The 27,132-nt window shown below is 54.8% G+C and overlaps 1 protein-coding gene across 2 annotated transcripts in view; it reads left to right on the top strand.

Annotated features, from left to right (window-relative positions):
• The window catches only part of LOC118856962 (histone deacetylase 4-like), a gene marked incomplete at its 3' end in the record, with an annotated part of 168,904 nt that overhangs the window by 114,536 nt on the left and 27,236 nt on the right, over positions 1-27,132 (top strand). For both annotated transcript variants that reach the window (XM_036767542.1, XM_036767543.1), the window contains 2 exon segments: positions 11,740-11,984; positions 23,295-23,445. In XM_036767542.1, the coding sequence (XP_036623437.1) occupies positions 11,740-11,984; positions 23,295-23,445 (396 nt within the window).

The raw sequence follows: 27,132 nt of genomic DNA, 5'->3' as shown, positions 1-27,132 counted from the left end.
CGCCTGGCCCACCGGCATCTGTAAATGACAGCTCTCTTTATTAATATGGTGGTTATTAGCCTGGGGGCTAGTGGAAGGTGGTGGGAGCTCCTTCTCCTCCAAGGAGATGGCAAAGCAGTGGGTCCCTGGTGGCCTCGAGGGTTTCACCCAACCCCTTGCCCTGTGGCCTGGGGATGTGGAAGGCAGCATCACCTGTGTGCTGTGGCTGAGCAACCACTTCCCTGCCCTTTCCTCCCCATGTTAACAAGGAGGATTTGTGGGGGTCCCCAGGGAGTGGGCCAGGCCCTGGCACTGGTCATCTCTCTCCTACATGCTCCCATTTCCCAGTGGTTCCTGGGTGAGCTTGGTGCCTGGGCACGTGTGGCCTCCCACTTAGGCTCGAGAGGGGCTCATCTGTGGCTGTGGCAGCCTCTGGGTCCATTCAGGTCACCCCCAGTGTGTTGTGGCCAGGCCTCTGACGCTCCCACCACTGACCAGGTGAGGAGGGAGACTAAGGCTCAGCTGTCATCTCCAGGCCTGGACCTGCCAGGCACGGGTCCCATTCACAGGCCTCCTCTGAAGCCCAGACCATCCCAGAGGCCAGAGGATGGAGCTGCTGCTGCTGTTCTTGGCACCCCCAGAGAGCCCCCCCACACACACACACCCCAGTGGTCTGAGAGGAGGGAAGTTCCTGCAGTCCGTGGGGTCCGGGGGTCCGCTTCTGTCCCTTTCCAAGCCTGTGTTACTGTGGGCGGGCAGGCAGTTACCCAGAAAGCATCTGTGGAGCACCTACTATGCACCTGGCACTTCCCTGAGCACCGTCAGATTGAGAGGGTCAGAATTCAAAGGCCTCTTCCATCTCTGTCTTCTGATTCCCAGGGGAAGCGGCAGCACCTCCAGCCACTTCTATGTTTTGTTTTGTTGGGTCATAAAGCAGAAGGTTTCCTTCACATGAGGATAATGAATGACAGGAATTAACCTCGCCCCCCCAGCTGCCCGTTGGCCAGGCCTGGGACCCAGGGCATTTCCTCTAAATAAGAAGTCAGTCTAGTTCAGTGGAGAGAACCTTGGCCTAAAGTCTGAGGCCCTTGGTTTGAGTCTGGCCCTTGCTCTTCCCCCCATGACCCCAGACAAGCTATCCCTCCTCTCAGGCCTTAGTGTACACATTTGTAGGACTGGGTGCTGCACTTGACAATCTCCAGCCTTCCTTGATTCTCTCAATCTGCTCTTCATGTTTGCTTGGAATCTTGTTTATTAAAGAGTCGCGTGTGCCTGTGTGCATGTGCACGTCTCAGCGATCTGCCAGGGTGTGAGGTGGAGCCTGGGTGACCATGCTCTTCCTCGGGCGCCTCGCCTCCACACAGTGATCTAGGAGGTGGGCATCCTGAAGCCCCTGTGCTGATCAGAGCTTACAAAGTACCTTCCTCACCTCCTCATCCTCTGTCTCCTGCCTCCCACCATCGAGCACCAGATTTCGTAACCTGAATATTTTAGAGAATTGTCTCCATGGCGCTAGCTGACTTCCCTCGGCCCGCTCTCCCGATGTAGGAACCACCGGGCCAACAACACTCTTGCCCTGGCCTTCCCCGGTCATCCGGAGTTAGCACCTGATGTGTGGACAGCAGCTTTCCATTGATCCTTGACCCTGGGCCTGGTGTGAGGGCATTGGTCCACCTCCATTTCTGGCCACGTTTTGTCAGTGGTCCACATTCTTATCTGGTCATGCGGCAGAGTTGACCCCCTCCCTTCTCTGCTCGGGTCCCTGGCCCCACTGACGCAGGGCATGTCCATCTCGGATGCCCAGGATGGGAGGGGGTGCCTGTGGCCACCGCCCTTTGTTTCCATGGGCCCTCTTCCCGCTCCCTCCCAGAGCTGGAGTCAGAGATTGCAGAAGTGGGTTCTATAAATAGCCCCGATCTCACTGTCTCTCCACGTTTCAGAGAGTTGTGACATTCTCTGAAGTGTAGACAGCGGGGCGAGTGCCTTGCATACACAATGAGCCCTTCTGGAAATAGCTTTGTCTCTTTTAATGGATTTATTTATTTATCGATGTATCATCTTCCCTTCTGATCCTCCAGGAGACAGAGTGGCCCTGCTTGGAGATGGGGGCTGGCTGGGTAGTGTGTGTGCCCTTGCCCAGGGTCCGGACACCCTGGGGGGCAGGGTGGGGGCAGCTCTGCCGACTTGGGGCTGCTGTGGGGGGCCAGGACGTCATCTCCTTGGCCTTTCTGGAGGGCCTGGGGTGATCCTGTGAGTGTTTCCTGAGAAAGGAGCTTGTGATGTGAGAAAGCCTCTGATCAGGCTCTCTAGAGCAAGGGAGAGGCAGGTACCAAAGGCAAGGGAGGAAGCCCAGAGAAAAATAGAGAAAAGGAAAACAGACAGGGTGTGAAGCAGCCCCCCCTCGACACCCACCACCGCGCTATTTCTGGCTTTTTTTCGCAATGAAAGCAGCTGAAAATAATCCTTCCGGGAAATGCCTTTTCCTTCTGCTCAGTCAGCTGTTATCAGCATTTCTCCACCCTGGGCTGGGATTGGGCCGGGCCAGGCCGGGCACTTGGCTTGCGCCTGGCAGCAGGAGCTAAAGCCCTGCAGGGGTGAATTCAGGTGCTTGTCGCCTGTGTTTGAGGGAGAATTGATGGTCTGGTAATTGGCCCAGTTAATGGGCAGGGCATTGCTTCCCTGGCGTCCGTAGGAGAAGGAGGATGCCAAGGCCCTATTGGCTGGGAGCAGAGCCAGCAGCCGCTGAATGAAAGCAGAGTCCCTGGGAAGGAGGGAGGGCCATGAAGCTCCATTTGGGTAAGCTCAGACACCTTCATTTGGGAGGTTTGTCTTCCTCTCCCCCCACCGGCATGTGGGGCCTTTGAAATCCATCCGAGCTTCTCCTGTTACCGGCCGCCGGTGCTGGGCAGGATCCGGTGGTCCCCTCCTGTCTGCCCTTCCCCCTCTCCCCGCCCCTCCCGGTGGCACCTCAGGTCCCCTGTCCCTGGATAGAGCTCATGCACACCTTGAGTATATTTATAGCTCAGTGTGGGCACGGGGGGGAGAGAGATCGGCACGGCCTAGGCACAGTCAGAGAGAGGCAGGCAGGCTGGCCGGCAGGACGGGCAGCGGGCTCTCAGTGGGCCCCAGACACCAGCCCAGGGACTTGGCCCCATCCGTGTGTGCCGCGCTGGCAGCTGACCCCAGAGGCCACACCGGGAGGAAGGTAGTAGCCGCTCTTCTTTTCCTCCAGTCTCTTGGGCAGTGTCTCCACCGAGGGAACGCAAAGGCCACCTTTCATTTCTTTTTTCTACTCCTTCACAAATAATAACAGACGAATCAGCCTCAGGAAACTTGCATTTGCAATAAGGGGCAGCCTAGAGCTTGGGGGTGGGAGGGGAAGAGTGGAGGAAACTGGGATCCGGGCCTTGGACTCCCCCTCCCCCCCTTTCCAATGCATTCATCTCTTGGTTTTATTTTAAAGAATGATCTAAAGAGCCCCAGTGGGGGGCGGGGGCATCGAGATGGGGGAGAATGGGCTCTTTTGTGGTCCAGCCCCACCCCCGCACAGCCCGGGGTGCCCCAGGGTGCGGGAGGGTTCACTTGTGTGGGAGCAAGTTTTCCTTGCTCGAGGGGCAGCAAAAATTTCCAAAGAATCACCCCCTCCTGCCGCTTTTTCAGCAGGTGAAAAATCCTCAAAGGAAACTGGAGTTGGCCATGAAAGTGGGAGGCCTGCAGGGAGGAGCGGGGAGGGGCTGGAACCTGTAGCAGAGAGCCCTGTTAAGCCTGACCCACCCATCTTCCCACCCCCCATGTTCTTGGCGCCCAGGGTCCCTTGCCAGTCTGTACTGGACGCTGGACTTGAAGCCAAGTCTTCCTCACTCCAGAGCCAGCCTCTTGTCCACTGCCACGCCGTTTTATTATTGTTTAATGATCATATTAATAATAAGACAGACCATGGTGGTACCATGGAGAGAGGACTAAATCTGGAGTCAGGGAGCCCAGGGTTCAAATCCAGCCTCAGATACTTACTGTATGACTCTGGGCAAGTCACTTCACTGCTGTCTGCCTCAGTTTCCCCCTCTGTTACCTGGGGGTCACAGCAACCCTTCCCACCCAGGGTGGCTGTGAGGACCAAATGAGGAAAGAATCGTAGAGCACTTTGCCTATCGTAAAGTGCCATAGAAATACCAGCTGCGATCATTGAGAGTCTCAATAGAACACGGTCCTCTCCATAGTCTTGTATCTCATGCTGCTTGGTTTTTCCATCCTAAGAAGGGTCACTCATTTGCTCTGAGCCATTTCTGTTTGAATGTTTTCTGGATCATCGCCTGCGTTTTGTCCTTGGGGGGCCGGCTTCTGGCCCCTCCTCAGGCCTCCAGTGCTTGGGCTTGGGGACCACATTTGGAAGCCTCGGAGTTTGGAGATGCCATTCCCGATCCTGCTGCCGATGAGTCGCTGTCTCTTCCAGCCTTGCGATGCTAAGATGATTTCATTTTTCTTGGTCTCCCTGTGAATTCAGTGAAATGTAATGGGCTTCCTCGAATCCATCTGTTCCGACCCAACAGCAAAGCTGAGCTCCCCAGTTCGGGCTCATTTTGTGACAGTGGCGGCAGTGTAACAGTGACAAAGATGAGAATAATGCTCCTCTGGTTCTTCTTTGGGATGGAGACCTCTTCTCCCATTCCTCCCCAGGCTTGCCATTTCTCAGCATCATCCTGAATGGGAGCTTTGTGGCTTGCTAACGTCATACATCAGATTGTATTAATATGTTCTCAAGGCAGAACCTATAAAAGCAATTTTCAACTTGGCCATAAAATCTTCCTGTAAATACAAGCCTTTTTTGTTGGGCCGCTGCATTCTTGCTGGAGAGAAGGTTGCATTGTGCTCTGCGGGCCGCTGTAGGTCAGAACCCTCGGCTGCTTGGGGGGGTGGGATTCACACTGGGTTTTTGAGCCCAAAATAGTGGCGGTCCTGTTTGACGCACCACTCCGTGAATGGGATGAATGGTGCTTGTGCCTCTGTTCTCGGCAGCTGGCACGTTGCTGTCATGGGGGGGGGGGGGATTCCCACGAGGCCAGCCCTCACACAGGTCTGTCTGCGTGCGTGTGGCCCAATAGCAAGTGTACGGCCACGTTCTGAATGTCCTCCGGTGCCAAATGGTGCCAGCTCCTAGATTCTAACCTCAATGACAGGCAGGCTTCTCTTCATTCTGTTAAAGGTTTGGGTCCCCAGGCAGCAGTTTGAGGTGGCAAGTCAGCTTTGAAAAGTCCCTAAAGGAACATCTGGCCCAAATTCACTTAGGCTGGCCAGGACTCAGCCCATATCCCAGAATCAGGCACATTTGGTACCTCCTCCCTCTTGGCTCGTCTTCCCTTCCTGCTCCCTTGTCAGGGCTAGCACCCCTCCCAGAAGGGGCTTTGAGATTTTAGCCCTGAAACCTCTGTCAGCGTTCTGGGTGTTATCAGGCAGCTGGCAGGGTCACGCTTCCGGATGGGCATCGTTGGCCTGGTTTGAACACTGACAAATTGATGCTTTCAGGGACTGACTCCAAACTGTCAGGAAAAAGCTCTAGTGGAAATGGAATTGTATGGTGCCCCCTTGTAGGAAACCTGATATGCCCCAACTCAGACCTACCTAACATAAATTAGGAAGCAGTGATGTGCACTATAAAAGGCTTCTTGACTTTATAAAAGGATCTGCCTCTGGATTCTTTTAAATAGGGAGCTTCCAGAGTGCATTTAAGTATTTGATGCTGACCATTAACTGGAGAAGCTGGGTTGAGTGGGGAGGGGGTTGGAAGGGAAGCGAGGGCATCTGTGAGATTAGAATCACTTGGACTCAGAGCAGAAGGTGTGGCTGGGATGGCCGGCTGCATTAGGAGAGAACAGAAGGAAAGAGAACTCGTCCTCCTTCATGAAAAGCTAGAGGCCGAATCCAAGACCAGTTGCCTGGTTTCCCTTCTTCAGAGGCAGGGGCATCTTGGCCAGCGTGCTGGCTGCCTCTGACCAGGGAGGGGAAGGAGAAGAAAGGCCTGAGGAGGCCTGAAGGTGTGTCCACCCACACTCCAGTGCTGGATGCTCCAGTGCTGGCTTTGGCTTTCGGTCTCCAGCTTCATCTTCTGTGGGTTACTCTCCTGGTGAGCAGCCGCTCTTTCGCACTATTGTGGTGCTTAGGGGCTTGGGGACAAGGGAGAGATGTGGGGAAACTTTGGGAGGAGTCTGCCCCTTGTTACTCCTCTGCCTGTGAAAGGAGGCTGGAGGTTGTTCTCTCCCTGTCTGCATTTGCACCCCTGGGGATACCCCCTCCCCAGGGCGCAGTGGAGGTTGGGGCTGTCATTTGCACTGTTTGTATGGATGTAACAGTCGTTCTCCTCCTAAACATCGGAATGACAGTTTCTGCCATCCCTTGAAGTTTTAAATTTGGGATCCTAAGCTCTGACCTGAGGGGTCTTGCCTTATTTATCCCAGGTACCTAAAAGAAACCTGAGGCGACCCCCAAAGTTGGCACTATAAACATCCCTCCCTCCAGGGTCCTGGCAGTGCCTGTAAATAGTCTGTGACAGCTTGGGTCTGGGGAAGGGAGGAAGGGACAGCCTTGGAGTGGGGGAGGGGGCAGAGCAGATCCTAGCCAACATGCAGCCTAAGTGGTCAAGCTTTGTTTGGCGACTGGGCAGGCAGGATGTGAGGGCTCAGCCATCAGCCGATGTTTTTCAAGTTCCTGCTATGGACCAGGCACTCTGAGGGGATGGAGACAGAAGTGAGGCCATCTCGGATCTCAAGGCGCTCCCTCCTGTCCTGGGAGTATGGCATGTTCCCCAGCCTCTGCTCAGCAATGAATGTAGCCGGGAGGAAGGGTGATACTGATCTCTGGGGATGTCCAGAGGAGGCACCTCCGGATCTGAGGCTCAGTGGGACCCAGGGTTTCTGAGAGGCAGAGGGGGGTTAGATGAAGGGGAGAAGACGGGAGGGGGAGAGAGGAGGGGAGGGGGAGGGAGGAGAAAAGGGGAACAGAGGGAAGGGGAGGGGGAGAGCAGAGGGGAGGGAAGCACCTCGGCACTGGGGGGCTGCCATCAGAGCTGCTGAATGGGGTATTGTGTTCACAGAAGAGCCAGCCTGTCCCTGTGGCAGGATTGTAAGAGTGTGAAGCATATGTCTAGGAGGCTGGGTCAGGTCCTGAATGGCCCTCGAGGCCCCAGGCTGAAGGAGGGAGACCCTGAGGGGCTGGGGATGACTTGGCTGCCTACTGGCCACTGGGCAGGCTTGTGGGGGGCAGGAGCACCAGCAGGAACCACCACCTTGGGAGGGTTTGAATGTTTGTGGGGGCCTGGTCTTTAGTCCCTCTGGGCCTTAGCTCCTTTGTCTCTTCTCTCTCCTCCCTTTTGTGCCCGTGCCTCATCTGTTCTGCCATCTCTGCTCCTCCGCCCCTCTGAGCTCTGGCTTCAGCCCAAACTGCTCTCTCTAAAGTCCACCGATGGTCTCTGAATTTACAGCTCATGTTTCTATAACATTTTGTAGACACTGTGCTAAACGCTTTATAGTTATTATCCCATTGGTCCTCCCAACAACCCTGGGAAGGAGGTTTATTGTGATCTCCATTTTAGAGACAAGGAAACTGAGGCAAGCAGCAGTTAAGTGATGTGCCCAGGGTGACTCAGCTGGCAGATGTCTGAGGCTGGACTTGAACACAGGTCTTCCTGACTCCAGGCCCAGGATTCCATCCACTGGACTATCCAGCTACCAGATTTAAAGGAGCGTCCATCCCCTTCCTTCCTTGGTGTTCCCTTCTCTCTGGGTTTCTGTGATTCTGCTCTTGCTTGGTTCTGCTCCAGCCCACCTAACAATTACTTCTCAGTCTTCTGTGCTGGATCTTCAGCTGTGGCCATCCCCCAAGGCTTTGCGTCAGGCCCTCTTCTGTCTCTGTACAGGCTGGCTCTGGCCCCCTCTACCTCTCCAGTCTTGAGTCCCCTCCCCAGGCATGCTTCTTTTCAGGACAGGGTGTTATTTGGCCCTCAGCTATATGAACCAGTTCATCTTGGGTGAAGTGAACAAGAAAGATGTGTCTCCAGTGATAGCATGGCCCCTTTATTGACAAGGCTGGTTGGGAGGCTGAGAATGACTTGGACCCTTGGCACAGTCATTGCCTTATTGAACAAGTATAGCATTCCATAAGCTCCTACTGTGTGCACAGCTGAGCCATGAAAGGCCTCCTTGCCATGGAGAAATTGGAAAACATGAACCACCAGCTTTTGACAGTCAGGAAGCCCTGAACTCACTCTGACCCTGACTCTATGGCTGGCTTAGTGACTACTTTGCCTTCTTGGAGGGTGGATACAAGATTCAGTGCATCTACACTGGAACCTTAGGTCAGCTAGGTCCCTGTGGGTAGTACCTCAGCACTCATGTGGGACCGGGCCCCTAATTTGAGCAGAATGACCTTTGGGGGCCCAGCATGTGGTGGGACCAGACCAACAGTTTGTGTGAAATGTCCTTCAGGGGCCCAGGGTCCAGTGGGACCAGGCCCCCAGTTTGTGTGGAATGTCCTTTGGGGACCCTGGGTCCCGTGGGATCAGGCCCCCAGTTTGTGTGGAACAACCTTTGTGGGGGCCAGCGTCTGGTGAGACCAGGCCCCACTTTGTGTGGAATGGCCTTCGGGGTCCCAGCCTCTGGTGGCACCATTCAGGGCTGGCTGGATATGCTTTTCAGTTATTCTCCCTGTGTGACCAGGACTTTGGAGCCCAAGCTGGGTTGGTGTTTTAGTATCCCCTAATAAACAGTTGTTTGTTTTTGAGTTGGTCCCAGATTAGTAGCTATTTGAGGGGGGGAAAAGGGAAAAAAAAATCTGAATGAAGACAACCTGTCTTAAATATAGCACAGGAGATAAAGATAGTAGACATGTTAGGACTGATATGCTTTGGAGGTTAGTATTAAAATACCTCCAGGCAAGATCGGTGTTCCATCTTGGAGGAAATGCTCCATGGGCTGGCTACTGCTTTTCCAGGCTCAGCCCCAACCTTTAGAAACAGTGGAGGCAGCCTCGAGTGGGGAGGTGTCCTGGTGGGCACCACAGTGGTTTTGCAGTCATAGGGTCTGGGTTCAAATTGCGCCTGTGCCACCTAGTGCCCATGTGTTATTGACCAGTCTTTTATAAAATGAGGGGCTTAGACTGCATGGCCTCTGTGGTCCCTTCCAGCTCCAGACCTCAGACCTTCCGACTTGGAGCCAAGTCACTGCCACCCCCTCTGTGTCTGGGGGCTTGCCAGGTTCTCAGAGGGCAGAGTTCTGGCTGCTGTGGAGACCCCACCCCCATTCAGGGTAGCCTCAGGGCCTTTCCACCTTGGAGTTCTGGAGGCAGATCTTACTTAGACGGGGTTGACCTGGGGATTAGCTGGGTTGGAAAGAACATGAACTTTGGGAAAGCTGTCACTCGGCAGGTTATGAGCCCTCTCCCCACCTGGAGTGCAGCTACAGACCTAGAGTTCAGGGAGGCTGACCCCCCGCCCCACACATGAAGAGAGTTAAGCATATTGAGGCAGTCAGAGGAAGAGCATTTCTGCATTGACCGTGTCCTCAATCCCCGTGTCTCGGTCTGCCCGCCAGGCTGTCTGCTCTGTGTCAGGCCCTTGGAATCTGCCTGGTCGCTGCCTTGGCCAGAGTTCTCGAGGCGGGGTGGCATAGACATTCCCCAGGTCTGCTCACATATAGCACCAGCTACACTGGAGATGTGGTCACCATCTTTGCCTTTGGGATTTCCCATTCTTGTCTGCTGTGGAAGTTGTCACAGTCGTGGGCTCGCCACTCTCCGCCCTTCCAAGTTGGCACTGCCCAACTGCTCTCGTCGCTAATCAGTATTCCTCCCGCTTCCGTGCCAGAGAGCCATCCCACCTATCAATTATTATTCTTGGAAAGACATCTCACCCAGGAAAAAATGTGTGTGTGTGTTTAGACGTACTTGTGAGACCCGGGTCATGAAGGTCCAATGCCTTCTCCAGTCCCTCCCCTCTATCCCCTACAGTTCCCATCTGGCTACTCCTAAAGCCATGCTCTGAACAAAATTCCAGGGGCTCCCTAGATCCCCTAGGAAAACTATTGTGGTCTGTCCCCTCAGAAATGTCAAGCCCTCTGACTCTTCCAGGCTTCTTTGCATTATGCATTTTCTGACCAGACCATCTGGCCTTCTTGGCCGAGCTGGTGGGTGAACCCTACAGTCTCCTCCCTCCTCCCCTGGCTCAGGACTCTGCCTTCCCAAGGCCTTTCCCATCCCCCTCTCCCATTGCCTTGGAGTTACTTTGTCTCTATGTTGTTTCTACTTCTCTGGGTCCAGATTGTTTCCTAATGGAGTGGAAGTTCTTTGAGGGCAGGCAGGACCTGTCTGCTCCTTGTCTCTCCTCCTCCCTCTGCCAGGCACGTAGAGGTTGGTTTTGTTTGGGGGGTTTGCCATGCCCAGCTCGGTGTGTAATGTAGCCTGGCCCCAGCTTCCTTCCCATCTCTTCACTGGGCACGGCGGATGTTGGGGGTCACCTGGGATGATCAACCTTTGCAGCCCAGCTGGTCTCTGTTCATTTTTGAAACTTTCTTAAGTTTGCCAGAAGCCTCCTGAGATTGGTTTGGCTTCTGCTTTATTTTTCAATTCCTTAGTTTGTGTTTGAAAGCAAAAGCCCAGGCCTGGCCCCGGGAGTTTCTGTGAAAACACTTTGGCCTGGGAGAGGTGGAGGGCACTTTGAAGAGGGCCCTAGTCCCGCCATGGCAGCAGGGCCTGCTCCTGCTGGACCTCCTCAAGGGCGCATTCTGTCCTGGCCCTCAAGCGAGGCTATGCCCCCTTTAGCCATCTTGAACAAGTCCTCTCTTGCCTTCCCATTCGTGTGTGAGTGAGGGGAGAGGGGTCCCCCCATGACTTCTCTTTTTACCTTCTCTTTGAGAACATCAGGTAAGGGTAACAAATCAAAACTCGGTGGGGTAAGACCCATCCAAGCACAGCATGGACACAATGGGGGTGGGCGAAGGAGGATTGGCTGGTGGGCTTCTTCCTCCCTTCCCACCATGATTCACTGTCAGAGCTTTCTTTCCTACAACCTCAGAGCCCTCCCCGCAAAGAGGTCATCAGGTGACTCAGATCCTCCTCTCTGAGCCCTTCCCAGGTCTTTTGGTGCCATGTCAACCAGCCAGTATTTATGAAGCACCCATTGTATGCCAGGTGTCGTGCTGGGTTCTGGAGCTATAAAGACACACATGAAAATCTCTACCCTAAAGGAGCCCCCTTCTTCTAGGGGAGACACCTGTGTTCATACACCCACACATATCCGATACCAAATGTGTGCGAAGTCATTTGGGAGGAGGCGGCACTGCCTGTTGGGGAAAGGGGGAGGCCGTCATGGCAGACTGATCAAGGTGATGGTCGGTGTGGCCATCTGTGGAAGACTGGTCAGGGTGATCAAGGTGATGGTTGGCATGGTCGGCATGGCCTCCATGGCAGACTGGTCAGGGTGATGGTCTGCGTGGCCGCCGTGGGAGACTGGTCGGGTGATGGTCGGCGTGGCCACCACAGCAGACTGGTCGGGATGATGGTCGGCATGGCTGCCACGGGAGACTGGTCGGGTGATGGTCAGCATGGCTCTCTGTGGAAGACTGGTCGGGGTGATGGTCAGCGTGGCTGTCCACGGCAGACTGATCAGCTGATGGTTGGTGTGGCTGTCACAGCAGACTGGTCAGAGTGATGGTCGGCATGGCCGTCCACTGCGGCCACCTGACCGTCTGAGTATTCCTTTCTCTTTCCCGGCCGCAGTGGACGTGAGCCCAGCACTGCCCCTCCCAGTGGCGCCCTCCGCTGTGCCCATGGACCTCCGCCTGGACCACCAGTTCTCGCTGCCGGTGACGGAGCCCACGCTCCGTGAGCAGCAGCTACAGCAGGAGCTGCTGGCCCTCAAGCAGAAGCAGCAGATCCAGCGGCAGATTCTCATTGCCGAGTTCCAGCGGCAGCATGAACAGCTCTCACGGCAGCACGAGGCCCAGCTCCATGAGCACATCAAGGTGGGTGAGGGGGCCGATCCCTGGGGCAGGTCCCCGGACACACCTAGCAGAGGGGAGAGGTGGGAAGGAGTTGGGGAGGAAGGGGCTTGGCCTCCCCTCCTGCTCCCAGGGGATCCAAGGGCAGGATCTGGAGGCAGAGGGGGTGGGGGGCTTGGGCTCGAGGGGCAGGTCATCATCCAAAGTGGAGATCACCCAGCCCCTGCCCTTCCCTTTTCCCATGAGGAAACTGAGACATGGGGCCCTGAGAGCCCACCTGTGTCCCTGCCCTTCTCAGAATCATGTGTTTGAGTACACAGAGCACGACACGGAAAGGACGGGAGGAACCAGTTATATTGTACATAGTCATCAAGAGATTTTAAAAAACAGACTCGCCGGCCTCAGTTTGAGGCTCCTGGACAGGCCCAGCCCCCTTATCTTATAGAGGAAGAAACTGAGGCAGATCCAGTTGTAGCAGAAGGAATACTGATGAGAGTCAGGTGTGTGCACAGTGGGGGAGGTGGGGAACCGAGGCCCAGAATGCCGGCATCCCCTGCTGGGATCATTTGGAGAGCCGGTGGCAGGAGTGGGGCCAGAGTCCTGGCGTTTCGCTCCCAGGCTGGTTCTTTGAGGCAGCTGGCAGCACGGAGGTTAGAGAGTCAGGAATACCTGGGTTTGAATCCAGCCTCAGACACTCACTAGCTGGGTGACCCTGGGCAAGTCACTTAACCCTGTCTGCCTCAGTTTCCTCATCTGTCACATGGAGATAACAGCCCCTGCTTCCCAGAGGATCAAATGAGATAATAAATTGTAAAGGGCTCAGCCCAGTGCCTGGCACATAGTAGGTGCTTAATAAGCCGCTGCTGCCTTCCTCCCCTTGCCGCCTGCCACCAGCAGCTGAGCTCCTGCACCCAGAGACCCTGGCGGTGGCCTCCAGCCTCCCCTCTCTCATGTGCCCACTCACCCGGGGAGGGGGAGACCAGCCTCGGAGGGGCCCCAGGTCCAGGGTGGGGTCCAGAGGCCCTCCCCACTCTCGCACCAGAGCATGCTTACTCATATGCTCACATGCACGCACATGCTCTCGCCCATGTACACAGCCTCACACGCTTACGCACTCATTCATACACTCACACACACACTCTTGCCCATGTACACATCCTCACACTCACTCATACACTTACACTCATGCTCACACACACACAACCACACACACACTCTCGCCCATGTACACAGCCTCACACGCTTACACGTTCACTCACTCTGACACGCGCACACGCTCTCGCCCATGTACACAGCCTCACATACTTACGCACTCATACACTTACATGCACACACTCACCCACAGCCTCACACACTTGCATACTCATACTCTCACACGTGCATACACTCTCGCCCAAGTACACAGACTCATACACTTACTCATACACTCACATATGTACACACACACTCTCACCCATGTACAGTCTTACACACTTACACGCTCATTCATACACTCACATGCACACACACACACACACCCATGTACACAGCCTCACACTTACACACTCACTCATACTTTCTCATGCGCACACGCTCTCGCCCATGTACACAGCCTCACATACTTACACACTCATACACTTACATGCACACACTCACCCACAGCCTCACACACTTGCATGCTCATAATCTCACATGTGCATACACTCTCGCCCATGTATGCAGACTCATACACTCACATATGTACACACACACTCTCACCCATGTACAGTCTTACACATTTACATGCTCATTCATACACTCACATGCATGCGCACACCCACCCACCCATGTACACAGCCTCACACACACTCACTCATACTCTCTCATGCGCACACTCTCGCCCATGTACACAGCCTCACACACACACTCATACATTCACACGTGCACACATACACTCACACTCTCACCCATGTACACAGCCTCACACACTTACACACTCATATATTCGCACACACACATTCATTCATACGCTCACATGCGCACACATACACTCACACTCTCACTCATGTACACAGCCTCACATACACACTCATTCATACACTCACACACACACACTCCTGCCCATGTACACATCCTCATACACTTACACACAACCACACACACACTCTTGCCCATGTACATATCCTCACACACTTATACACACACACTCATACACATACTTTCACACACACATATGCCCCTGAACATACTCTCTCTAGGTCTGTCTCTGCCTCACTCTCTCACACTCACACACACACACACACACACACACACACACACTCATTCACACACATGCATACACACTCCCTTATGGCCTTGGATGACTCTCCTCTCTCCCTCCCTCCTCAGGAGCACACCGCACTCTCGGGGGTAGTGGTGGGGGGTGAATGGGGAAGTGCCCCCGTCTCTGAGGATGAACCCAGTGCCTCCAGACCCAGGGGTCACTCTGTCCATCCCCAGTCTCTGCTTTGTCTTGCTTCCTGCCGCCTCCTGGCAGGCCCTGGGCGTGTGGGGTAGGGTCCCAAGGGATAGCAAGCCAAGCTTTCTCAGGACTTGTATGGCCCCCAGTCTCTGTACTGTGCCTGGGCTGGGAACCTGGTGGCATTCCAGCATCTTTTACAAAGGATGCTTGCCCTCTCGAGGTGGGCTTAGGTCACCTCATGTGAAGGGTAAAGAGGGGTGGGCAAAAGGGAGTGTTTTTTTCTGATGGCCTCAGTCTCCCATGCTGGGAAATAGCACCAAAGATCCTTGGAATTCTGGGTGTAAGTAAGAGGCAGGCACTTCCCTGTGGTTGCTGGGAGGCCCAGCCGAGACCTGCCGGTGTAGAAAAACCAAAGTCGGTTGGTCACTCAAGGTTTGTGGGCCTAGAGGGGAAGGACCCCTACGCCCAGGTGGTTTAGTTCCCTCCCTTTACATGTGGGTAAACTGAGGCCCAAAGAGCCCAGAGCCATTCTACCAGGAGGTGATAGGAGTGAATACTGAGCCCGCATCCCCAAACAAGTCTGAATAAATTCACTTGTTTGTCTGGTGACCGAGAAAGTTCAAGTCACAGCCTGGGACCATCTCTGGCCTCAGCTTCTCCTGCTGTAAAACAAGGGAATAAAGCAGTGATCTGTTCCTCAGACACGTGGGCCAGGCCTCAGTTTCCCCTTTCAGCAGGGAGGCATTTAGGTCACCTCCATAGGCCCAGGCGGGTGACCTTTGACTGTGCCCGGCTGCCAGACCCTTCAGGCCTTGTTCCAGATGTCTCCCTCCTCTGGAAGTTGTTGTGTCTGTGGTCAAGCTCCAGCATTGGCCTTCGGGACTGCAGTTCTGAGGACTTGTGTCTGTTGGCTGGCTGGGCATGGAGTGTGTGGTCGGTGGCTCCTTCTCCTCTGGCATCTGAAGGCTCCCAGGGCAGCCAGGGGCTCAGAGGATGGAGCACTGAGCCTACAGTCAGGAAGACGAGTTCGAAGCCAGCCTCAGACACTTAACTAGCTGTGTGACCCTGGGTAAGGCACTTAACCTCTGCTTGACTCTGTTTTGTCATCTGTAAAGTGGAGATAATGTCACTCACATCCCGGAGTTGTGAATATCAAATTAGATACTATCTGTGAAGCACTTAGCATGTTCCTGGCACATAGTAGGTGCTTTTGATGATAAAGATGAGGGCAGTAACAGCAACCACTGGGAAGGCAGGTCAGGTTGGTGGGTGTGGTTAACCTGGAGAAAGCTTGGGAGATGCAACCTGACTGTCTTGAAGCATTTGAGGCCTGTCCTGGGGAGGCCCAGGGGAGATGGGATTAGCCTCACTCTGCTTGGTCCTGCGGGGCATGGCCAGGACCAGAAATGCAGAGCCAGCTTCCTCCCTGGGAGCACAGTCCCGAGGCGGCATTGGCTGCCCTCTCTCATGGCTTCCTGGTAGGCTGTGGAAGCAGCCACAGAAGTCAGGCAGCATCTCAGAACCAAAATGCCCATTTCCACCACAGGATATCCTGGCTCTCGCCCACGAGGGGGGCAGCCGGTGCTCCCCAGGTCAGTTCAGTCCTCACCTCGAGTTTGGACATCAGGTTTGATGTTTTCTGGAGAGGGCAGGGGGAGCCCCCCTTCTCTGCAGCCGTGTTTGGCCGCTGACCACTTTGAGAAAGGACCGTATTGCCAGTGCATAGTAGGAGCTGTGTGAACATTAGCGATGCTGGTGACAACGATGTTAGGTCTGCCGTAGCCTGAACCCCACCCCCTGAGATCAAGCCCTGCCCATCCTGCTACGCCCCTGGACAGTGCAAGGCCCGGCCTGAGAAAGATGCCCTGGCTCAGTCCTGATGTTTGTGAGGCACCCCAAGTGGCCCCTGCCTTCGTCACCGCCACATCCGAGCACTACTTCACCCTGCCTTTCTTCTTCCATGATCTCCTGCATGCTTAGCATGGTGTCTGGAAAAGAAGGGTTTACAATAAATGTGCAGTTGCTGCCTCTGCGTTCATCCCCCTTTCCTTGCCCTGGAAGACCTGTAGTCAGATGAGACAGATGAAGCAGCCCTGCCTTGCAAGGCCTAGAACTCTGGAGGGGCAGATAAGATGGGCGGCTGATAGGCGAAGCCCAGAACAGACCTATCCCTGACCCGGTGCTGATGGAGAGGGGGATCGTTTACAGCTCAGGGCAGTGGGACAGGGATTCCGGGAGGAGATAGCATTTCAGGCTGGCCTGGAAGGACGTATAGGGTTGCTGCAGATAAGAGGGAGGTGTGGGGTGTGCCAGACGAGGGGTGTCTCTGGGGAAGGCAGAGACACTGGAAAGAAAGGGGCGTGTGCCAAGGGAGGAGCCGAGGACCGCAGTAGCCTTGTGGCACATGGTTCTGTACACCCGATGCAGATGTCGGAAAGGGCTTGTTCCCCTCCCCACGGGGGTCCCTGTCAGTCACCTGGGACATGGAGGGTTGGCAGCAGCTACACTCAGATAAAGATGAGCTGATGTTCCAGGCCCTTGGGGCTCACTGCACGTGGGGAGTGGGGGCCCTGTGCTGGGCGCCAGCGAAGGCAAGAGAGGTGGGCATACCATAAGCATTTCTCCACCTCCAGCACCAGCATGGGGCCTCGCCACTGGACCAGCAGCTCTGAGTCACCTCTGCCCCATGTGCCAGTCACTGTGGGTGCAAAAATAAAACTGGAAGAGCATCCCTGGCCACAAAGAGCTTGTATTCTCCTGGGTGTAGATGGGACATGCGCATACCTGTACGTACATGTGTGTGACAGAAACAGAGAAAGGAGGGGGAGAGACTCGGACAGACCCAGAGATGAGGAGGGAGAGAGACACAGACCCAGAGACAAGGAGGGAGAGAGATACAGACAGACCCAGAGACGAGGAGGGAGAGACACACAAACCCAGAGACGTGGAGGGAGAGAGACAGAGACCCAGAGACGAGGAGGGAGAGAGAGACACGGATGGATCCAGAGACCAAGAGGGAGAGAGACACAGACAGACCCAGAGACAAGGAGGGAGAGAGATACAGAAAGACCCAGAGATGAGGAGGGAGAGAGACACAGACCCAGAGACAAGGAGGGAGAGAGACAGACAGACCCAGAGACAAGGGGGGAGAGAGGCGCGGACAGACCCAGAGATGAGGAGGGAGAGAGACACAGACCTAGAGACAAGGAGGGAGAGAGATACAGACAGACCCAGAGATAACGAGGGAGAGAGACAGAGACCCAGAGACAAGGGGGGAGAGAGATACAGACAGACCCAGAGATGAGGAGGGAGAGAGACACAGACCCAGAGACAAGGAGGGAGAGAGATACAGACAGACCCAGAGATAACGAGGGAGAGAGACACAGACCCAGAGACAAGGAGGGAGAGAGATACAGACACCCAGAGACAAGGGGGGAGAGAGACGCAGACAGACCCAGAGACGAGGAGGGAGAGAGACACAGACCCAGAGACAAGGAGGGAGAGAGACACGGACGGACCCAGAGATGAGGAGGGAGAGAGACACCGACGGACCCAGAGACGCGGAGGGAGAGAGACACAGATAGACCCAGAGATGAGGAGGGAGAGAGACACCGACGGACCCAAAGATGAGGAGGGAGAGAGACACAGACCCAGAGACAAGGAGAGAGAGAGATACGGACAGACCCAGAGACAAGGGGGGAGAGAGATGCGGGCAGACCCAGAGACAAGGGGGGAGAGAGATACAGACAGACCCAGAGACGATGAGGGAGAGAGACACAAACCCAGAGACGTGGAGGGAGAGAGACAGAGACCCAGAGATGAGGAGGGAGAGAGAGAGACATGGATGGATCCAGAGATGAGGAGGGAGAGAGACACAGACAGACCCAGAGACAAGGAGGGATAGAGATACAGACAGACCCAGAGATGAGGAGGGAGAGAGACACAGATGGACCCAGAGATGCTGAGGGAGAGAGATATGGACAGACCTAGAGACAAGGAGGGAGAGAGACACGGACAGGCCCAGAAACAAGAGTTAGCGTCAACTCTGCCTGAGTGAGACCCTCCTGTCGGTTCAGGCAAAAGCCTCTGTTGTGTCATTCCCAGAGAGATAGGGACCTGACTGGCATGGGCCAGAACTGGAGAATTTGGTTGAGATCTTCCCTTCAAAAAAGAACGGTCCGTGTTCCCTGGGCTAGCCGGTGCTTGCAGCTAGTGACCCACACTGCAGGGCCCGGCACTGATTGGCCACTGGCTGGGGGGGTAAGAGGGATGCAGGTAGGGAATATCCTAGCCCTTGGAGGCCAGAGGTTGGGGAGAATTGTGCCTGAATGACAGTTTCCCCATCTGTGAAATGGGGCTGCTTATCATCCCGGCCCCCCCAAGCCTCATGAGGAGCTCACAATGGGATGTCATTGGCCAACCAAGGAGCTGTCTGCCGAATGCTCTGCCCAAGTCTGGACGATGCCTTTGAGGAGCTTGCAGTCTGTTAGATGCCTGGCGATGGAGCGGAGGATGCAGACGGCTCACCCCACAGGGGAGAGAGCTGCATCCTCCGGAGGGAGGCCTGCTCTTCTCCAAGCTGGCCTGCTCTCACACAGTCCTGGATGCCATGTTGTCCATGATGGCCTTGGAGGCTCAGCTCAGCCGCTGCCTCTGCTGGGCAGCCTTCCTTGGATGTGTCTCCACAGCCTTGGATCAGATGCCCAGGATCTCCCCCCTGGACGAATGGAAGATCTCCAGTGGCTGAACTTTGGCCTTCCTCTCCTCCCCGAATGCCCAGGGCCCAGCTCCCTCCAGACACTTGGTAAATGCTCATGAAGTTGAATTGATGTCAGAGTGCTGCTGCTGTGTTTCAACAATCCGGCTAGCAGCTGCTGTCGGGGTGTAAAACCAACACCAAACAGCTCACAGAACGCGGCAAGCCCAGGTTGTTTTGATCTTCTTTACCAAGGAAAGCAACGTTGAGGGGTCAACAGTCTTACCTTAATCCAGCACACAAATGCCATTCACTTAGTTCAGGGGAAAAAGCCAGCCCCCTGAGCTTCAGAGCAAATACAAACAGATTACAAACATCGACAGACAGACCTTGTCTGGTTCAAATCCCAATGCATCGTTACCAGAGTTTAACCAAGTCTGAACATGCAGGTTTACAAGCTGAAGGGCTCTTAACTACAGCTGCCTGGAGTCTCCTAAGAGTGACAGCTCTAAGCACACAGCTCTGTTCTCTCTTCTTATGCGCTCTTTAGCCGTCATCAGACGTCATCTGAGCGACCAGAACTTAAGCTCTTACTATTGGCTCTGGACTTAGCACCTCCCCTTAGGACCCTGGGGACTTCATGCTGCCCACATGGGCTCAGCACCTAGTAGCTAGGGGTTTGGGGCCTACTTGGGAGCGAACATATAATCAGACCTCCCTTCACTAGCCCCATCTGGAGCCCCACCTTAGTTACCAATGCATGCTGCTGGCCCAGGGGGTGCCAGCAGCCCCGCCCCCCAGGAGGAAGGGAGCGCCTAGACTCCTGCCCGAGCTCATCACAGCCTGTGACAAGGCTTGCTCTATGAGCCTTGGGGAGTGTGGTGGTCTTACATTGGAGAACAGTGCGCCTGGTTCTCTGCCACGGGTGTAGGCCATCTGAGCGTCCTGTGCCTGCCAAGTCAGCGTATGGGGCACCTCGGTTAGAACAGGCAGCTGTGCTTACTCCGTGGGCTGTCGGAAAGGCCCATCGCCAGTGAGCCTCACCTGCTGGCATCTCGTAAATCACAGGCGGAAGGAATCGCTGATGTGGAAGGACCCCCCCCCCCCGCCCCCGTCCAAACCCCACATTTTCCAGATAAGGAAACTGAGGACCACAGATGCCAGGCCGGCGGATTCCGTGATGATGGCCCCGCATGTGGCCAGTGATTATTCCTATTGCTTCCTAGCCCAGCCTTGGCTATCCCTCCTGCTCCCCTGACCCTTCCTCATTCCTAATTGTGTTCTAGTCATCAGTACAGGAAATGCCCACAGAGGCCTAGGAACCAGGAAGACCCAGCTTCGAGTTCTCCTTGGACAAATATTCGCTCTGTGACCCTGGGCGAGCCGCCTCTTCTCCTTGGAGCCCTTGGCTCCAAGAGCTGAAGGCGGAAGGTGCCCAGCCAAGCCACGGGCTCTTTCTCTAGCCTCCACCCCTCACAAGGTACTTAACAAATGCTGGCAAATTATCTGGTCGGGTCCAAATCCTTGTTTTATGAGTGGGAAGATGGGCCCAGAGGTGAAATAACTCATAGAGAAGGGACTGTGCCAGGATTTGAACCCAGGTCCCCTAAGCATCAAATCCTGTATTGATGCCCTTGGCGTGAGTCATCCCTGGGGGCAGACCCCAGACTCTCCCTGTGTCAGAGGCAGGACTCAAACCCAGATCTTCTGACCCATAGCTGGCTCTCCGCCTCTCACCAGCCAACAGAGAGCGATCCCTGAACTTGGAGGCGGATGGAATTCAGAGATGCTTTCGTGTTGTCCTATGTGGAAGCCGTGGCTGAGCCTCTGAACCTGGCCGGCCTGGACCCTGCGCCTGGGACAGCAGAGGAGGCGCGTGTGGCCTCACGGGACGTCCGGCCTGGCCCGAGCGAGCGCTTGCTGCTTCCCTGGAATCCAGGCACCATTCACACCTCACTTTCTCACTCTCTCCTCGAGTCTGTAAATGGTCATTATTCCCAGTCTCTTTTCTCTAGACTCGCCATTGCATGCTTGGACCTATGCTAATAAGAAGCGTGTCATCGAGGGGGAATTGGAGTTAGTGTTGGGGTGATGAAAGTCAGCTGCAGCTTCTCCCTGTATTAACGGGGTTTAAGCAAAAGCACTCCTGCCCCCACCACCTCAGCAGAAGCCCCTGTGTATGTGGGGGAGCAGTTGTTCTACAATGGGACAGTCACTCCTGCCTTATTGCAACCCTTCTTTTCACTGGAAGACTTTGAGGAGAGCTTGTTCAAGCAGAGCAGAGAGATTGAGGGGTGGGGGTGGCCTGCTGCCCAGGGAAGGCCAGAGTTCTATGCAAAGATATCCACAGACCTGCCTGGAGTCATAATTGCTGAATAATGGATATGGAAGCTCCGCCCACCACTGTGCCCTCAAGGGTGGATCCTTGGCTTATCTGCTGCCTGTTGGCATCACCAGCTGGGGGGGTCAGGGTGAGCAAAGCTTTGCCCACCTTGACAGAGATTGGCTCCACCTGCTCCACCTCCAACCTGGAGCGCCCAGCCAGTGGATTGGTTTTCTTATCACTGTTTTTCATGGGTCCTCTTACTGACTAAGGGCCCACTGGCTGCCTGGCAGTGTTTGAATTCTGAAAACCTCCATGATGGTGCTGTCCTGAGCTGGCTTCTCCCAAAGACCACAGTGAGGGTTTAGTCCCAGCTTGGAATGTTCTGAGTGCCTGCATCACCTCATCTCGAGGACTGTCGCTTTCTTCAGCCACAGTGGCCCAAAAAGACCATCCTGTGAGGTTCTTGGGGCATCCCTTTAAAGCAGGCAAGAGCCCTAGAGACCAGCAGGACTAACCCTTCCATTTGACAGAGAAGGAAACAGGCCCAGGAAAGATAAAGAACCAACCCTAACCCAAGATCATACATGGAGTCAGTGTTGAAGGAAATCCCTCTGCCTCCAAATTCAGAGCTTTGTCCAGTTTTCCATGAGGTGTCAAGGGTCCGAGAGATTTAGATGGGAAGGTGCCCACACCGGGGAAACCAAAGCTTTGGCTGCTTGAACCATGCAAAGGCATTTAGTTTAAAATGCACTTCCTCTACCTCCCTCCCTCCCTTCCTTCCTTCCTTCCTTCTCCTTTCCTGCATTTTCTTCTTTTCCTCCCTCCCTTCCTTCTTTCCTTCCCTCCCTTCCTCTCTCCTCTTCTTCTTCTTTCCTTCTTCCCTCCCTTCTTTCTTTCCCTCCCTTCCTTCCTCCCTTTCTTCTTTCCTTCCCTCCCTCCGTTCCTTCCTTCTTCTTTCCCTTCCCCCCTTCTCCTCTGCCTTCTCTATAAATATCAGAAATTATTAAACAGTTTTGGCCAACTGCAGCTTTTGCAGTTGGATGGAACCTCTCCTTTCCCCTTTCCTCCATAGTTCCTGTCTCATCTCCACGTGCAGGCAGGATGGGAGCCCTTGCCCAGAAGCTGGGGCGCATTGAGGGCTAATCGAAGGCTCAGTGTCTCCTCACACGTTAGGTCTGAGCTCTGGGAGATTCTCTTGCTTCTCCAGGAGCCAGGTTGTTCCTAAGAATTTTCATCACTAGTATCTGCTACTTCTTTTTTTTCTCCTTCCTGATCCTTTTATGACAATTGAAAGATCCCCATCCAGCTCTCTTTGTGGATACTATTTGAGAAACAAATGTTCTGAGAGGTAGCTTTGGGGAGTTGGAGAGGGGTAAGGAGGATGAAGGGCCTGGCTGGCCAGAGTGGTCACACTGAGCAGAGGGGGCAGTCGAAGCCTGGTACCAAATGGTAGCCCCACCTGACCAGGCATACCTGTTAACGCTCAGCCCTGCAAGGGTGTCCCAGCATCCCAGACCACAGATGCTGTCTTCCTGAGAAGGAGGAATGACTTGGAACAGATGCAGAAGTCTGTAATGGTATAAATATTGATAGATATTGGCGTTAGCAATTTCGCCTTTGCTGTGCCCCTCAGAACTTGAATCTGCCCCCTTGGCCTGTCCAGTTGTTTCAGTAAGGGCAGCTCTGGGATGCAGGGTAGAACGGAAGTTCCCCAAGGACAGGGGCTCTTTCATTTCTGCCTTTGTGTCCCCAGTGCCTGGTACTCAGTTGACGCCAAATAAGTCCTCACAGACTGTGCTCTCACATGGCTGATCGCAGAATGGCCCTGCTGGCATCTCTGCATGAGCTTAGCCCTGAGTTGCTGACCGCCCCCCCCATCTCTTGCACCCACAGCAGCAGCAGGAGATGCTGGCGATGAAGCATCAGCAGGAGCTGCTGGAGCACCAGCGGAAGCTTGAGCAGCATCGCCAGGAGCAGGAGCTGGAGAAGCAGCATCGCGAGCAGAAGCTGCAGCAGCTGAAGAACAAGGAGAAGGGCAAAGAGAGTGAGTGCACGGTGGGAAACCGAGGCACAGGGGGAGGGGAAACTGAGGCCCGAGGAGGGCTGCTGGCCCCCCTTTTGGGTCTGCACATTCCTTATTTGTGTTTAAATAAGTGGAAGCTTAATGTGACTTCTGATTGGATTTAAATATTTTAAAGTCCATCTGGCAGGTTTCCTAATGGATGGAGAATATTAAAAACTGTAAAGTACCAGATGCACCAAGCGCTTGTTCCCTGAACTCTAGGAGAGATTTGTGCAGCTCGGCTTGTTTTCTAAACAGTTTTGGAGAGTGTGAGAGAGATGGGGAGAAGCTGCCTCAGTTTCTTCAGCTGTAAAATGGGATTTCAACAGCCCCTCCCTCCCTCCTCCCTTCCTTCCTCCCTTCCTTCCTTCCTTCCTCCCTCCCTTCCTCCCTTCCTTCCTTCCTCCCCCCTCCTCCTTCCCCTCCCTTCTTTCCTCCCTTCCTTTTTCCTTCCCTCCCTCTCTCCCTTCACATTTGCAGGACATCTGACTTCTCTGGAGAGCACAGGTAGTCCTGGGGACCATTATGCCCCGTCCTGTAGCAGACAAGGGGCCCTCATTCTGTCCCACAATGTTTTGGTCTCTTTCCCTGAGTCTCTATAGGTTCAGAGTTTTTCCTTCCCCGTCATTTGTGGGGTATGAGTGTCTGGCCTATTTGTGTCTAGTGAAGGGGTTGATCTGGAGGCTGGGATGAGCCCACCTTAGAGCTGGCATGTCCAGCTCTGTGCCCAGCCCCTGTCTGGACACCAGGGTCGTCCAGGAGGTTCAGGCAGTCCAGGTTGGTGCCCGGGGCAGTGGCATCAGAGGGGCTTTCTCCTTCACGGTTACCTTGTCCCAACATGATCTAGGAACATATTCCTGGAAGAAGGATGGCTGGCACGGAGACTGTGCAGTCTGTCTGGGTGTGCCGGGGCCCTGCCCCTCTGCTGCCCTCTGCTAATGCCACTTCTGGACCCCACCCCCACTAGCTTCCCCTCCAGATGCTGGGGGGGCTCCTGGGCTTCCCATTAGGCCTAATGGCTGATCATGCAACACCCATGAGGGTTTCTCATAGGCCCATCAGAGAGGTCTAGTTGAACAGGGTTAGTGCAGGACTTAGAGCCAGCCCTGGGGTTGATCCATTATGTGAGAGTGCATGTGTGCGACAATATGAGTGTGGAAATGTGGGTGAATATGTATGTGAGATATGTAAGTGTAAAAATGTGTGTTTATATGAGTGTGAGTGTGTATGTGTGTATTTCAGACCTAGGATTGAATGAGTCCAAGGAACTTTGAGAGAGGGAGGACCTGCTACAGATCTATAGCTCTTTAACCAATCCCAAGCACTTAGTAGGCGCCTTGTGTGGGCACTCCCTGTGCCAGGTGCTGGGGGCAGAGACAGAAAGGGAGACCCTGCCTGCCCTCAGGCTGGTGGAGGGAACAGGAAGTAAACACAGGAAGACTAAATTTTAGATGGTTCACCCCTGGCAGATCCTGGTGGCTGCCAGGAGTGGGGAAGAGCCCAGGCCAGCCTCGGGCAGCCCACAGAAGCCGTGGTGGCTCAGTTGTCAGCCCACAGGCACCGGCCACCTGCCTGTGGCCATCTCTGGCTGTTCCCAGACCTGGGATGCTCTCCCTCCTCCACTCTGACCACTGGGCTTCCTGGCTTCCTTCTAGTCTCCATTATGACCCACCTCCTGGAAGCCTCCCCACCCCCTTCATTTCTGATTTCCTCTTTCTCTTGTCTGTAGCTTGTTCGCATCGACTGGTTGGCTTGTTGTCTCTGCTGTTAGATTGGAGGCTCTTTGAGGAAAGGATCTGCCTTTTGTATCCCAGGCACCAAGCCCAGGGCCTGGCACATGCTGCCGTCCAGTCATTTTTCAGTCATGTCCGACTCTCCATGACCCCATTGGGGGTTTTCTTGGCAGATCCTGGAGGGGTCTGCCATTTCCTTCTCCTGGTCTTTTGACAGATGTTGAAACTGAGGCAAACAGGGTGAAGTGACTTGTCCAGGGTCACAGAGCTAGGAAGCATCCGAGGCGAGATTTGAGTTCAGGTCTTCCTGCCCGTGCCTGAAGCTCACTGCGCTGCCCAGCTGCCACCTGGCACATGGAGTAGCTGCTCAGCAAACATCGGCTGACTGTTTTGGCTTCAGTGTCCCTGAAATAGCACAGACGGTCTTGCCCCCAGTGCCCCTCCGGCCTGTCTGAGCACGTCCGGCATTGTCCTCAGCGCCTCCATATCCAAGATGGACACGCTTGCATGGGGGTTATCCGGGCACAGCAGTCCAGACACCTGGAGCCCAGAGGGTCCGGCCCACGCCCATACCCACAAAGGGACCTCCTTGACAACATATGGTCCTGCGGTCAGTCAACGAGTATCTATTAAGTGCTGACTGTATACCGGGCACGGTGCTAAGTGCTGGGTGTTCAGAGAAAGGCAGACCAGTGTCTGCTCATGCCATGAGGGGGTGCCACGGAGGCAATAGCACCAGGCCCTCGGTGGGAAGACTTGAGTTCAAACGCATCCTCAGGCTAGTTACTGGCTGTGTGATCCTGGGCAAGCTACTTAACCAACGTCTGCCTCAGTTTCCTCAGAGTGGGAATATGACAGCGCCTCCCTGTGAGGGCTGCTGTGAGGTCCTATTTCTAGCCCTTGGTACAATCCTGGCACACGGTAGGCGCCGTATAAATGTCAGTGCTCATTATTTTTAATGGATTAAGCACCGTGTGATCACTGGGCCCTCAGAGCAGAGAGGCAGCTGTGAAAGCCCCCTCCCCCGGTCTGAGCAGAGCTGGCGGCAGGAGGCTTTATGATTTATGCATGGGGGTGTGTGAGCACGCACGCTACATAGATACCCCGTACACACGTGTGCATGCATGTAGACATGTGAACAGGGGTGTGTGTCCTGTGGGCCCTTGGGCCCTTCTCCCTCAGCTCTGGAGGCCACGGGCACACCCCACTTTGAGGGATGCTGGGCAGGTTGCGGCCCCTTCCTTTGCAGTGTCCCTGCTAGGGCGGCTGTCAGGACAAACAGAAGTGTCTGGGAAGCATTTATAATGTGTGCTCACCCATGTCCTCATCATTGTCCCTACACACTCACACGGCACACGCCCCTCACACACATGCACAGGTGTGCACATACCTCATGGCACACAAACTCCACACATGAGGCAAACACCGTTCACACATACATACACACACACACACACACACACACACACACACACACACAAAACACCATCTACAAGGAGCTGTATGTGACCAGGCCCCTTCATTCACACCGGGTGTTTGCTGGGCCTGATCTCCAAGCCTCCTAGCCCAGAGGACCCCCGGAGCTCAGGCCTCCCTCCCGCCCAGAAGGCCAAACAGCAGAGGGGCCCCCGTGGGTCAGGGGCTTTGCTGCAGCCTTGCTCCTCAGTCACCAGCCCAGAGAGGGGATGCTGCTGGCCTCTAGCCACATGACTGTCTAGGGAGTGGCTGAGCGTGTTCTCCTGGCTCTCTGTGGGTGCAGTACCCACTGGTACACAAGGGGCTCATGCCCCAAAGGGTCACTGTGTTGGGACTTTTCCACAGTAGGGCAGTCAGTAGAGAGCATGAAGCGAAAGGCTGGAGTGCTCAGCGTGCTGATTTCCTCCAGAACAGAAACCCGGCAAATCCTCATTTTTCTACCTAGAAAACAAAAGCATCT

Source organism: Trichosurus vulpecula, chromosome 7 (assembly GCF_011100635.1).
Source record: "Trichosurus vulpecula isolate mTriVul1 chromosome 7, mTriVul1.pri, whole genome shotgun sequence".
Lineage (NCBI taxonomy): Eukaryota > Metazoa > Chordata > Mammalia > Diprotodontia > Phalangeridae > Trichosurus > Trichosurus vulpecula.
The sequence above is the reverse complement of the archived record's forward strand: the minus strand, read 5'-3'. Positions and strand labels throughout refer to the sequence as shown.